General features: G+C 57.6%; 1 protein-coding gene across 1 annotated transcript in view; it reads right to left on the bottom strand.

Moving 5' to 3' along the window:
- AK1 (adenylate kinase 1) overlaps positions 1–12,808 on the bottom strand; it is a 34,746-nt gene extending 21,938 nt beyond the window's left edge. The window contains exons 1-8 of the mRNA XM_005293450.4: positions 12,657–12,808; positions 6,074–6,260; positions 4,979–5,140; positions 3,840–4,012; positions 3,492–3,605; positions 2,344–2,535; positions 1,849–1,939; positions 377–456 (exon numbers count right to left, since the gene is read on the bottom strand). Of these exons, the coding sequence (XP_005293507.2) occupies positions 377–456; positions 1,849–1,939; positions 2,344–2,535; positions 3,492–3,605; positions 3,840–4,012; positions 4,979–5,140; positions 6,074–6,260; positions 12,657–12,716 (1,059 nt within the window). The 5' untranslated portion in view covers positions 12,717–12,808. The remainder of the gene's footprint in view (positions 1–376; positions 457–1,848; positions 1,940–2,343; positions 2,536–3,491; positions 3,606–3,839; positions 4,013–4,978; positions 5,141–6,073; positions 6,261–12,656) is intronic.
- Between the last annotated feature and the right edge of the window lie 1,780 nt (positions 12,809–14,588).

Here is a 14,588-nt window from a genome sequence, read left to right as displayed (position 1 = left end):
CCCAGGAGTCGCTTAGAATTATCGGCCCATCCCTCTGGGGCTCACCATCCAGCGCTGCTTCTCTTCCCGTGGGATCCCCTTCCCCATTCTCTATCCCCCTCCTCTCCCTGCCCCACTCTCTCCTCACCGCCCACCCTGCATTCTCTGTTCCCTGCTCTGGGCTGCGGCTGTTCCTGACCTCAGCCCACTGGCTGCTGATGGCTCCAGCATGTGGACTCTGCTGTGTGTTTCCACAGGCCCACGGGAGCGTCCCTGGTTCCTGTTTTTCATCCTTCAGGAGGAAGTTTTGTTAATTTCCAATCCCGGTCCTGGAAATTCCAATGGCATCTCACTTAGGCTCCTAGCTGGAGCTTGGGGAGCGTCCCTGCGGCCTTACCTGCCCTTCCTCATCTTCCTCCTGAGGCTGTTCTCTGTCTGCACCATAAGGCGAGTCTAACAGAGCCAACTGCGGGGACCCTAAGCCAGAGAGATAAACAGTCACCAGGAAGCCATGTCAAACACCCCGAGGGCTTGTGGGGGGGAGGGTTGACAGGTCTCTGACCTGCCCTTCAGACACAGGGGGAGTGCTGGCAATGGGACGGGTTTGGAGTTTTCTCAGATCAGCATCCGTAAGTGTAGTTGTCTGTCAGAGCCATAACTAACCCTCTGTATCTTAGGAGACCCCCATCCCACCCCTGGCTCCTTCCAGGCATTTCCGTGTTCCTCTCAGGGTTATCGGCGCCAGCTGTGCCGATCTGTTCCAGGATCAGATTGCCGCTGCGGGAGCCCAGGTACCTCTGAGCTCCGGCACCCTCTTAGGCTTGGTTTGCAAGAGGCGACACTGCACAGTGAGGGGGAGTTAAAGGGCTGATCAGTAGGGCCCTGCAGAGCCACAGTGGCTGCCTGCAGCAGATATTAAAGGGAGTGGGTGGGGATGAGCTCAGTGTCGCAGCGAGATTAGTCCAGGGTCGGTGCATGGTGGGTGTGTGCAGGCACATGGGCACCAGCAGCAAGCTAGAGCAATGGGATTGATGGTAGACGAGTCCGAGAGGAGCTGGAAGCCCCTGTAGGGTAGATGTGGGGAGCCAGGGACCTGCCGGGAGGGGGGGGGTGCCACATTAATGGATCCTTTCCAAACTGTCCAGGAGGAGGCAGAGATGCACAGACCATGTACTGCAGACAGCATGGCCCAGTGGGCAGGACACCGGCCTGGGTGTCAAGAGCTCTGAGGTCTATTCTTGACTGCCATTGGCTTGCCATGTGACCTTGGGCAAGTCACATGATGCCTCCGTGCCTCAGTTTCCCTATTGCGGTAGTATGGCTTACCCCATGTTATAAGGCGCTGTGCACTTGGCGGTAGTGTCTCCCTGGTAGCTACAGGAAGTAAGGTCAGCTCCCTGGGCCGTGCACAAGTCAGCGGTCAAGTCTCCCACCCACCTCTCTCATGGTGCCACTGGGCGAACCCCCAGACAAATCAGCAGGACTGCAGAGCACCGGCAAGGCTGGGAGACAGGTGGGGCAGGAGCGCACCGCTTTGTGGGGCTCACGCAATCCAAGGGCTGGAGCTGCCTCCAAGTCACAGGGACTCCCACGAAGTGAACAAAGACTCCGGAGTGCGTCACTGCCTGAGCACCTCCATCGCCTCCCCCATTAGCTATGCCCCGGCTCTCGCAGAGGCAGGAGGGGATGGGAGCCCCCAGAATTACCTCCGATTCCGAAAGCCAGCCATAAGGGGCTAGCCCTGTGCAGAGCGGGCCGGGGGGTCCCATCTGGACGTGGAATTACAACTCCCAGGGCTCTGCGTTCCCGTGGGCAGCCCAGTTCCCTTGGCCAGTCACCCTGACTGCACCTAAGGGGCTCCGCTCTCACCTGCTGCATCGATGCCACGTGGGAAGAGCCGCTCCTGAACCATAGAGCTGATGTCACCAAATACGTCGTCCTCCTCTCTGTCTGCGTCAAACTGAAAGAGGAAAGACAGACAGAGACGGCCGTCAGTCGGGTTCTGGGGGTGGGGGCGGGGTGTGGTGGGGGAAAGGAAACTGGGAACCCCACTCCACTCTGGGGTTCACGACTCCCCCACAGTGAATCCCACCTGCATCTCAGACGAGCGAGACCTCAGGGCCACAGTGCACATTAGGCAGGTCGGTGCACCTGTGAGCATGCCCCATGCTTACCCTTTGTGATGAGTACAAGAGACCTGGACCCAGTATGTGTCAAGACCCTCAATCAAGCTGGTAACCAAGACGTCAAGACCCAAGGCTTGGATCTGTGCAAGACCTGGTGTCTGGGACTGCTGACTAGACCAGCTTCAGTGGGAAAGGCAGTGTCCCAACCCAGGTGTGGGCTGCCCCGACGGAGCCTTACCCGGACGATGACGCTCTTGTCCTGGTAATATTTCACAATCAGCGGGATGTTCTGCTTGAAGGTCTCCACCCTCCGGTCAATGGCGTGGGCGTTATCGTCCGGCCGGCCCTGCTCCTGCGCCCGTTTCTCCAGACGCTGCCGGAGACGTTGGTTGGAGCAGGCCAAGAAAACCACCAGGTCTGGGGAGCCTATCTGCCAGTGAGAGAGACGAGCACCCGATGGCAATTCAGCGGTGATCCCTTCCCTATGGGGGGCTCTGGGGAGTCCTTGATGGACCCGACAGGGCTCTGAGGATTTCAGGGCTCCTTGGGATCGAGACCCCATCACCAAAGGGCTCTAATGGCTCCCAGCCCCTCCGCATCAACACCCCCCATTCTGCAGAGGAGCTGCACGTCTCCAATGAGTCCTGCCATCCCACAGAGGGGTCTGGAGAGCCCCGGGGCATCCCCGAATCAGCCTGTCCCTGTCCCTCAGCGGCTAGAAGGGTCCAGGCATTCCCAGGACCCTCAGGGCTGAACTGAGTCGATCATGATCATATCTGGGACCCTGAGCACAGACGTGACTCCTCCCTCTGTGGCGCTGGCCGGGCTCTCACCGTCCTCCGGCACTGCAGGAACAACGGCAGGTGCCTGACGTGTCCTCAGAGAGGAGGGGCACTACCATGGCAGCTCCAAGGCACAGGCTGACACCCGGTGCAGAGGGTCCAGTGGGACCAAAGGTGTGTGTCTTAGGAGAGGAGGGGAAAACTGAGCCATGCACCTGCCCTTGGCCAGCAAAGGGTCACCGAGAGCAACGGTCTTTGTCCTCTGTGTAGTTGGGTTATGCCAGGCCGTGCCCTGTATCCTCAGAGAGCAGAGCCTGGAGCAGGGGCATACGCCCTTAGGGGGGAAGGAGGGGGCAGAATGGAGGGGCTCCGCCAACATCCAATAACCAGAAAAAGGGACAGGACAAAGCAGCACATCCAAGGAGGATAGCGCCAGGTGAGGGGATGCTCTTCAGAGAGGCCCGGGGCAGCCAGAAGAGGGGCACACACCGTCAGAGCGGGCCCCAGGGAGCCGGTGCCTGGTGAGGGCGCAGGGAAAGGGGCAGCCCAGGACGGACAGGAAAGCCTTGTAAAGCCCCTTTGTTTATCCACAGCTGCACCTCACCTGCTCCTCGAAGGTGAAGGCCTGTCCTATCTCCCGCGGGAACCCGTCCACCACGAAGCCGTTGGCGTCTTGCTGCTTAATGAACTGCTGCTTCAGCTCCTCAATGGTAGTTTCCTGCAAGGCAAAGAGACCTCTCAAGGGGCTGGTAATGGGGATGGAGACTGAGCCTCTCACCTACAGGCCACTGGGCTGAACCCAGCCCGGCTCAGAAGGGACCAAAAAGTCATTCCCAGCTGGCGGTTGCCGGGTGGCCCCTGAGTGCAGAAGGCAGGGAGTCTCTTGCGGGCTGCCTGGATGCCCCCTCGGGCTGCGCTGAAGAGGTGATAGGAAGCTCTGGCCATGACTCACGGGCGGGGCCAGTTCCCCGTTGGCGATGATCTTGGCGATCAGCTCCCACTTCCCGTCGCTGGTGGCGTGGTGGATCAGCTGGTTGCGCAGGATCTCACCGACCGAGATGCAGACGAAGCCGAAGTGGGAGGCCATCTTGGTGCTCTGAGTGCCCTTCCCGCTGCCAGGGCCCCCTGCCAAGCAAGAGAGGGTCAAGGAGGCATCCGTGCCTGAGCACCCCCAAGCCTTGGCCAACAGGCGCTTTCCTTGCCCGGCCAAGGTTTTCCCCAAGGGGTACGTGTGTGCAAGTAAGTTACCTACTAGCAGCTCTGGAAAAGCTCAGGTGGTAATGGCCGTGTTCTTCGAGCAAGAGAACATGGGTTCTGCTCCTGGTTCCCCAGATAGTCATGGATTTATCAAGCCCCTGTGTCTGTTGTCTGCAGCATGCGCATTCAACACAGGTGCCAGGGTCGAATCCCCTGTATGGGATTAGCCAGCTTTGGGCTTCTTCACTGAACTGATGACGGAGCCTCTGATAAGGCAGCTGAGTTCCTGCCATTGAATACAAAGGCCTGGTTCTTCTCTCACCTACACCGGTGTAAATCAGGAGGAAACCCGTGGAGTTTCACTGATGTATGTGTGGGAGAAGCTGGCTGCAGGCATTAAAGGGGTAGGAGGCCATTTCCCCCAAACTAGCTACGCTAGCAACAACGTATGTAATTGAGACAACAACCAAATGCCCTCCAAACTCATCAGGAATGGTGGGGAAATAGAAGAGGAAGCAGCCGTCCTTAGGGGAATAATGATCCTTCTCCAGCGCCTCCCATTCCAGGATCTCAAAGTGCTTAACACATATTTATGAATTAACCCTTTCCAGCCCCCAGCAAAGCAGTGCAGCATTATGCCCATTTTACAGATGTGGAAACTGAGGCTTGCAAATTGTCCTCTTCCTTAATATGTGGCTGTCTAATAGGGAAACCCACTGGAGATTACAGGACGCTTCTTCATTTGTCTCCCATCTCTATCTCCCCGTCCTTCCTCTGCCTCTCTTCTCCCCTCCCTCTCCCTCTCCCATGCTCAGTTATTCCTCCGCCTCTCCCCAGAGGGATTACCCAAGCTGCATGGCTCATCCCACAGCTGTAGGTAAGCAAGTTTCTCACCAATCACAAAGATGATTTTGGGGCGGGGTCTACTGGGGTCGAAGACGTCATACTCCTGGATCAGTCCAGTGGACTCTGTCATGTCCGAGTCACTCTCGATGGAGAACTGGCTCTGGATGGGTGGCAGGCACCCGTACCGGCGGTATGGCCCTGCAAGAGGGTCTGCAAGAGAAACCAGGGGCAATGCATCAGCTGCAGTGGGACTGCACATGGTCCACTCAGGTGGCTGCAGTGCTGATACACTGAGGAGCTGACCTGAGTGGCACATAGGGATATAGGTTTAAGCAGCATGGTAAGGGGGCCGGGGCCGGGAGGAGGGGCTGGATAAGGGGCAGGGAGTGGTTGGAGGGGGCAGAGGTTCTGGGGGACGGTCAGGGGACGGGGAACGGGGGTGGTTGGGTAGGCATGGGAGTTCCAGGGTGGTGGTGGATGGGGTCAGGGCAGTCAGGGGACAGGGAGCGGGGCGAGTTGGGTAGGGGGTAGGGTCCTGGGGGGCAGTTAGGGTGCGGGGGTCTCAGGAGGGGATGGTCAGGGGACAAGGAGCAGGGGGGTTGATGGGTTGCAGGTTCTGAGGGGGGCAGTCGGGGGCAGTAAGTGGGTTGGGGTCGGATGGGGGGGGCAGAAACAGGCACGTGGGGCTTATACTCACCGCGCGGTTCCCAACCGGGTCTTCGGTGGCACTTCGGCGGCGGGGGTGTGTGTGTGTGTGTGTGTGTGTGTGTGTGTGTGTGTGTCTTCACTCGCTCCAGGTGAAGGACCCACCGCCGAAAACCCGGAGCGAGTGAAGACCCCCCACACACACACTGCCGAAGTGCCACCGAGGACCCGGTAGGGAACCGGTTTTTAGGATTTTGGGAGCTCATCACTGCAGGTGTGCAACAGGTGTGTGCCTGGGCATGTGCAGGTGCACACAAGTCTGTGCCAACCTGTGGGCAGACATGCTCACGCATGTGCACTGGGATCTGTGAGCATTTGCACCTGCATGGTCTTTGTGTTGTTTGCACGTACTCAGGCCCCCGAGAAAGTTTGCCCACGAGCAGTCCTGTCCCTGATCCCCCTGACTCTGAACAGATGCCAGTTCAAGGTGCAACTCACCTGTCCAGAAAATGGGTTTCTTCCCTTGCCCGCCATTGATGGGGGGTAGGGTCCGCCGCTCCTGGCCAATGAAAGTGTCCCATTGCACCTTCTCGGGACCACCCAGCTCCCGAACCTTCTGCAAGCAGCGCTCCAGGTAGTCGATGGGGTCCTCAGGGCAGTAATACATCAAGCCCGTTAACATGCTCTGGGAAGGAAGCAGACACAGGTCAGACAAGGCAGGGTGAGAGACAGCAGGCAAAAGAGAGGGAGAATTGGGTGGCGAAATTCTGCAGAGCAGGTGGGCCGGTGATGAAATCTGTGGAGTGCTGGAATCATCTCTGCCTGTTCCTGCTGGGTGGCTGCATGGCTCTGGTGTACTAGAAGGAGGGATGGAGATGAGGGAGGCGCTTGTCCCTCCAGGAGCCTAGCAGGACACCATATAGCCCAAGTCCTGGCGTGTGTTTATGCTCAGAGACTCACGCTTTCATTACACTGGTGGGTGCCTTGGTTTTACTGTGCTTGACGGCTGCATATTTTGCAGTCCAAGGAGATAGTGAGCAAGGCCTGGCTATTCTCAGGTGTGAGGGGGCACCTTCCTCTGAACCCTTTGCTACTGATGGCTGCAAATACCTGACACTGGGCTGGCTGAACCATAGGGCTGATCCAGCCTGGCAGTTCCTAGAAGAAGGAAAAGCGACCCAGGGACGTCTGTCACAGCAGCACTCAGCCAAAACACAAATGCACCCATCGGCAGGAAGAAAAAGGAAGCCGCAGAAGGGCTCTAAACCAAGCTGATCTCTACAGAGATTCCATGGGGCTATGAGCAGACTCCTCCCAGCTTCCTTTAGGGACTCAAGGCAGGAGAAGGGCTCTCTGGGGCATGGCATGGCAGTGGCAGCCTGCAGATTTCTCATGAACTCTGCAAAAACCTGGCTAATGTGGGTGCTGGACAGAAAAGGGGGACAAGAGAGTGGCAGAGAGGTGGACAAGCACACACCCAGTGGCCAACGTTGGTACTGCAGGGCAGGGGGATTACTGTATCTGGGGAGCCCTCCAGAGAAGGAAAGCACTGGAAAGGGGTCCCAAAAGAAACTCCACCCCCAGGGGTTTTAGCAGCACAATGTAGGAGACATGGGAGAGGTTTGCAGGGGGCAGGAAGGACCTTTGAGGATCTGGGTCAAAACAACTCGTGTAACCTATATCCCAATCCACACCTGAATTACCTCCTCTGTCCGTACCACGCCGCAGTTCGGGGAAAGACCCGCACCAAGACACAGCCGCCTTTCCCCAGGGAGCTCCAGCACAGAGCTAGGATTAAACCACCTCCCTACATAGCAAGGCAGGGAGTCCACTGCTTCGAACAGGGCGATGGGAGTGAAGAGACCTGGGGTTTGTGTCTGGCTCTGCCACTGACTCACTGTTGACCTTGGTTAAATCATTTCACCTCTCCAGGCCTGTTTCCATCTTTGTCACACGGAGCTAATGAACCTGGCCCACCCTGAGGAAAGGTGCAATTACAGCGCAGCATCCAGCCCCCTCTCTCCAGCAACATTATACCACGTCCTTTCTGTTTGCTGGCAGCCAGCACTGTGTAGCCTCCGCTATTACAGCATCTGCTCTAGCGAACCACAGTCGTGCTGGGCCCACTACACTGAGACATGACTCGCCTGCGATATTCTCTGGGCTAGCGCACAGCTTCCGAGCACTGAGACGTGACCTAGCACAGAACAGCACCTGGGAACCAGCCCAGAGACACAGCTCCAGCACATTGGCTGTGGGTCAGATTCTGCAGCTCACACCAGGGAAGGAACTCAGGAGAGCGGTGGAATAAGGGCCTACTTGGCGTGAGTGACGGGGGTGGAATCCAGCCCTATCTTATCAGTGCTTAGCAGAGCAGATATCCTTAAAGCACTTTGCAAATATTCACTAACGAATCCTCTTATCCGCCTGCTGAGGCAGGTACCTACAGAGGAGAGAAGTGAAGCATAGAGAAGTGACATGACTTGCCTAAGGAGGCAAAGGGCCAATAGAAGAGGTAGGAAAGAGAACCCAGGTGTCCTGATTCCCCTGCTCCAACCCCTCAGCTCACCTGTGTCTCTCTCAGTGTGTGGTATCCAGGGGTGCTAGGCCTGCAACACCACTGCATGACGTTCCCGGGGATAAGCAAGGAGCAATAATGAGAGACAAGTGCAGTCTCTGAGCCACATGACCACAGGGTCGCCTACAGCCCTGTGGCCCTCGGACTATCGTGCAGGTGGGAAGATCGCCTTCTTTGATTCCCACTGGCGCTGGTGCCGCGGGCAATGCTGCTCGCTTGTTATATTAATGAACCACAGCTCGCTCATTTCCACGTCAGTGTTTGCTAACAGCCATGATGAGAAGCTGCAAGCGCCTCCAACCACTCGAAGCAGCTAGGAACAAAATGGGGGGGGGGGAGCACGGACGCTCCAGCCCAGCCACGGGAGCACACAGCCTGTGTTGGGGGGAGAGGGGTGCACCTGGCAGGATCAAAGGCAACTGCAGGGGATATGAGTGCCACAGCTCCTTTCAAAGCGGATCCTTCAAAGCGCCGTTGCGTGAGAGAGCATAGGCCTGGGAGCGGTGAGTGCTCCAAGCCAGGACACAGAGGTTTGCAGGTTGCTATGGGCCCCGTCCGGAAGAGTCTTCTGCCATTGGAGAATAATAAATCCCTAGCTCTTGTCATCAGGCGAACGCCAAGCGCTCGGCAAAGATCTGAGAGTTGCAGATGTTAGGGCCAGAAGAGATTATTAATCACCCAGTCTGTCTGCCCTCCTGTAGGACACAGGCCAGAGAATCTCAGCCCGTTACCCCTCTACTGTGCCCAATAACTAAAGCACATCTTCTGGGAAGGTGTCCAGTCTTGTCTTGAAAACCTCACCAGACGGAGAATCCACCACTGCCCTGGAAGGTTGTTCCTATGGTTAATCACCCTCACTGTTAAACAAAATGGCGCCTTATTTCTACTCTGGATTTGTCTGGCTTCAGCCTCCAGCCACCGGTTCTCACCATACCTGTGCATTCAAGGGCCAGTTAGGGATTTTTTCCCCACAGAAGTCCCTATACGCAGGGAGCCAGGCTCGGAGAGAGGAAGGGACTCGCTCAAGGCCGTAGAGAGCATCAATGATAGAACCGGGAAGGGCACTCGGGGGCTCCCCCCTCATCACTTCACACCCGTGCACCGAGAGCCCTGCTGGGGGTGGGGGTGGTGCTGCACTCGGACAAGGCTTGGACTGAACATTATTCTACAGGGCCACTCTTGCTGAGCCCCTCCTCCCACGTGCCTTTTCATGCCCTTCCCCAAGTCCCTCCTGACTCTCTTCCCCACATCTTGGAGGATGAATTTCTAGAGCTGGGCGAGGATTGGGGGCAGGAAGAGGCAGCGAGACGCCAAAGCGACGGGTGCTGTTTATGAACCCTGAGAGAATGACGAATCAGCCATTCTGCCCTGACGTGCCAAGGTGCCTGCAGGATCGGGGCCGCCGAGCAGCTCGCAGGGTCCTGGCAAGTTGCTGAGGCAGCCCTTAGAATGAACCCTTCAGTGACCCAGATACCAAGCTCTGGATGCAATTTTGAATGGGCAATCAAATAAACAATGACCTCACACCGCCTGTAACTTCCCCCTGAAAAGCAAACAGTCACGCCCATCAGGGAGGGGACCGGACTGGGGCTCTCCATTCACAAGCCTGGATCACACTCTATCCCATACTGGAAGCAGCTGGACTCTTTCTAAGAGGAAACACTCCAGCAAGCCACGTGCTGAAAGCCAGAGTGCCGGTGTCACCAGCGTGGCTGAACCACGCGCTGGTTTTGGAACCCGGGAGCCCTGCAGTGGAGGGTGGTAGGAGACCACAGGGTTTTCTTCCAGCCTGTTGTCCCAGTAACAACGTTAGCGCTTTCCATACACTGTCAGTCCACCCAGCGCTCGGGCAAGGGAGAGCAGTCTCGTGCATTATGCCCACATGGCAAATGAACAGACTGTGGTGCACACACACCGAATCCAGGCTGCCCAAAAACATTGCCAGAGGACAGACAGATACAGACACACAAACGCATCGCATCATTAATATCGATTTTTTTGAATTCCTGGAATGCTCCTGGCCGTTGAGAACTAACCAGCACGCAGCAGGCAAGTCATCCTAATGCTGCAAGGATTGGTGGCACTCAGGGTCCACAAAGCAGAAACGCCTCTGTTCGCCTCCCTGCGCTGGGGCCACTCAGGTTCTCTTATCTATAACGGTGACATTTACACCGGTACAGCGGATCCACGTGAAGCTTCAGGTTAAGGGTGTAAGTGCTGGAGGGGCTTTGAATTTCACCCTTCCTTAGGAACAATCTACAGCTTTCTGCAGTGGGGAACGCCAATCCTCATGCTTCAAGGCATAAGGTGATCACCAGCTGGGGTCAGGATGAAATTCTTCTTCCTGGTGCAGAACTGATCAGGTGCATAATAGACAGGGACTATAGAAACCAGAGGGAGATTTGGGCCAGATCTCTGGGGCTTTATGTTCTCATTTTGTTTCTGCCTCTGCTCAGCTCTGTGTTTTAAAGCCAGCTGTTACTGGAAAACCAAAGGAAAGCCCCTCCGAAAACACTAGTAAGGTTATTAGCTCCTGCTGCAGCCCATTGTATAACTGCTCCATAATATTCCTCCCGCTGCCATGGTAGGAGCCCAAAAGTATGGAGCTAATTTCGCGGCACATGCCACCCTCGGCCTTATTTGTAAGGACAGTGGTGAGTGTCTCAGTTAATTCAATAATCGAGACTGTCTGATGCTGGCCTTGTTGCTATGCTGTTAGTGCTTCGTATACATCGGGCCAAACTCTCGACTCCATTACACCAGCGTAAATCAGGAGTCCATTGAAATCAGTAAAGTTGCTCTGCATTTAGGCTGTAGCTCGTGAATGGTTCTTCTGCTCTTCCCTCCGCCCTCCGCCCCCCTCCAGCACGGCCTTGTCAATCTGTCAAACCAAGATATGCAGTCACACTTCATGGGGGGGTTTTTTGGGGGGGAAGGAAGCCCCCCCAAATCAAACAGCTGAGAGATCACTCAAGCAGCTGCCCCTTTAAAATGTACCACAGTTTTGAATTCTATACCGGATGCTCCTGCTGGTGAATGGGACGCTGGATCAGTACATCAGCTAGCTGCTTGTGGAAAAATACCCAGATGCCAAACGGGTAACAATGCCATCCCTGAGAGTAACCCCACAAAACCCCACGAAGACGAACGGGGTCAGTTCAGCTCTGGGTTCTGAGTCTCCGCTCACCTACCCTGGGTTAGATCCAGGGAGAGACACTGGGGCAAGCAAGAGGAGAATCAGGCCCATTCTCTCAATCCACACACTGCATTGCCTGGATTCGAAGGGCGAGGAAGCAGGCACCTCTTTGTAATTCTGCCTAGAGTGAAAGCCTGAATGATGCCAAGAAGGTTGGGGAGGCCAGAAAGCCATCGGGAGAGCCCACATCCTCAGCACGGGTGGGAAATCCACACATGCAGATTTATTGCATCTCTAATCAGGACAGGACAGCGCTGGAGGCGGCACGTTTCCGGATCAGAGAGGGCTTGGCCATTCCTATCTTCCTTTGAACCTGTCTCTTCTGAGCCTCACCAACTGCTGGATGTGCCCGGGCAAAACATACTGCCCATTGAACCAGATATAGCCAAAGCCTCCGTTCAGAGGTAGGGTGGGGAAGGGGACGTGGGGAAAGGAAGCAGAGGGAGGGGTAAAGCAGATGAGGGCACAAAAGAAGGTGGGTTATTCAAGAGCAGGAGGATTCAGGGTGAAGGGGCACCTACAGAGAGGGAGGGGGAGGGTCTACAGGCAAGAGTGGGGATTGGGACGAAGGTAAATGAGAAGGGAGTAATTGAACAAATCATACAGGGGAAGGAGGTAAAACAGGAGACAGGGGAGAGGGGACAGGGTGAGAGCGAACGGAAGGAGTCCAGGGATACGAGGGGAGAGCGGACTAGGGGTGCTGGTGGAGGGCATGGTATATGAGGGGAGGGGAGTACTATAAAGGTGCTGGAGGCCGTGAGGTATGAGGGGAGGTGAAGGGGAGGGATGTAGAGGGAGGGTGGCTGGGGAAGGTGGTGTGAGGGGAGAATGTGGAGGGAGGGTGGCAGAGGACGGGGCTTTGAGGGGAGGTGGAGGGGAGGGATGTAGCGGGAAGGTGGCAGAGGACGCAGGTGTGAGGGGAGGTGAAGGGGTGGGTGGCAGAGGACGGGGCTTTGAGGGGAGGTGGAGGGGAGGCATGTAGCAGGAGGGTGGCAGGGGACAGGGGGTATGAGGGGAGGTGGAAGGGAGAGATGTAGAAGGAGAGTGGCAGGGGGTATGAGGGAAGGTGGAGGGGAGGGAAAGGCGGGGGCACGGGAGGGGTACACGGGGTATGGGGCTTGGGGAGGGGTTACCGGGGATGGGAGTGGGCTGGGCTCTGGGGTCCCCGGGGCTCTCTGTGCAGAGGGGGCTGGAGCTGCACCCGGACCGGGAGAGCCTGGGACCCCCGGCGCTTGGCTGGGATCTCCCAGCGCGGAGCGGGGCGCAGACCCTCAGCCCCAGGGCCCGTCCCCTGCCCCGGCGCTCACCTCGAAGAGCTGCGGGATCGCTCTCCGCGAGAGATAGTCCTTCGCCTCCGCCGCGGTCATGCTGCAGCGCGCAGCGCCGGCCCGGCCGGGCAGGCTCCTCCCGTGGGCTGGGGCAGGAGGAGCCGGGTCCTGCCCCTCCCCTGCGCCCGTGGCTGTGACAGGCGCCCCCTCCCCTCCTGGGGGCGAGGGTCGGGAGACCGGGCTGCAGGGAGGGTCTTGGAGGGGGTCTGGGAGCTGCAGGCTGTGGGTCCTGAGCTCTAGGATCTGGGGGGTGGAGGCCTGGGGCTGGGAGCTATGGGGCTGGGGCTGCGGGGGGGGGGGGGGGCAGGGTGATGTCTCTCTGGAGGGACTGGTGGGCTACAGGTTGTGGGTCGGGGGGAGATGCAGGCTGTGGGGCTGGGGCTGCGGGATTTAGGGGGGAGGTGCAGGCTGTGGGGCTGGGGCTGCAGGATCTAGGGGGGAGGTGCAGGCTGTGGGGCTGGGGCTGCAGGATCTAGGGGGGAGGTGCAGGCTGTGGGGCTGGGGCTGCGGGATTTAGGGGGGAGGTGCAGGCTATGGGGCTGGGGCTGCAGGATCTAGGGGGGAGGTGCAGGCTGTGGGGCTGGGGCTGCGGGATTTAGGGGGGAGGTGCAGGCTGTGGGGCTGGGGCTGCGGGATCTAGGGGGAGGTGCAGGCTGTGGGGCTGGGGCTGCGGGATCTGGGGGGAGGAGGAGCTGCAGACTGGTGGGTCCAGGGCTGCTGCTGGGCGGGCAGGGGGAAGGAGGGGCAGGTGCGGGCTGTAGGTCCAGGGCTGGGGGCTGCAGTTCTCAACAGGGATCATGGGAAGTTGGTCACATGTTGCCTCCCCCCCCCCCCCCCCAGGCCATGTTTGCTGCCCAAGTTCAAATCTGGGGCCTGGGCAGGAGAAACCAAGGCAGAGGCTGGAACCCAGGACAGCCTTGGCAGAGGGGTTTACACAGAGGAGGTGGGGTCTGCCTACTCCCCAGGGAGGGCGGTAGGAAGGGCCTGGGGGAGAGGAGAGCAAGCCCAGACCCCCACCCCCAACTCGGAGAGCAGGGCCATGTCCTCATTGCAGGCCTAGGGCAGACATGGGGGGACTGGGGAGGGGACGGCCACGGGACCTGCCATAAAGCCACTAGAAATGAGGCTGTGGTTCAAGCAGCTGAGAAGTAGAGTCTGGCAGACACCCCAGTGTCACTCAGCAGCAGTCAGCAATAGCAAGAGAGTCAGAAGCTGCCTTCCACCCACCTCCTGCCCTCACAGGGCTGGATAAAACTCATCTGTCCTCTCAGTGAACCAGGTTCCACTTGCAGGGGTCTTTTGGCTGCCGTCATCCGATCAGCTCTCCAGCCGGCCGTGGAGTTCAGGAGAAAAAGGCAAGACCTTGAATTTCTAGGAGAAAAATCAAGCAGACACCCCACCCCCTTGTTTCTGGACTGGAGGGGTCCCTTTTCAGGCCTTTTTCCTGCACCGCAAGGAAGCAACGTCAGGTCTATTTCTGTTTAGCTTTGCGGTGGCCCTGATCCTGCCCTAGGGCCAGCACCAGCATCACTATCTCCCAGCCTGAAGATGCACAAAAAGGACCCCAAAACGGCCACAAATACGCAGAACTTATGTAAAATGAGGACGTATCTAGAGGCCTCAGGCCGGGATCAGGCCCCACTTCATAGGCTGCACCCAGACATCACAAAGAAGGCCCTTCCCAGATAACATATGGTCTGAGCAATCAGTCACACTGGTATCCCCGCATCAGCTCCATAGTGTCACTTTACCTGCAGGACCCATGGGACTTGAAATCCTGATGCTGGACTAGTCAGATTAGGAAGGTTTGTATATAGCAACTTTATTTGGGGGGGGGGGGGGAGGCTATAGCAAAGGGCAATTGAGATCACCCAGCATCAGAAATTGGTCCTCAACTGTGTCTTGTTTTGT

Source organism: Chrysemys picta, chromosome 18 (genome assembly GCF_011386835.1).
Source record: "Chrysemys picta bellii isolate R12L10 chromosome 18, ASM1138683v2, whole genome shotgun sequence".
In the NCBI taxonomy this organism is placed as follows: Eukaryota; Metazoa; Chordata; order Testudines; family Emydidae; genus Chrysemys; species Chrysemys picta.
This window is presented reverse-complemented; position numbering and strand designations above follow the sequence as displayed.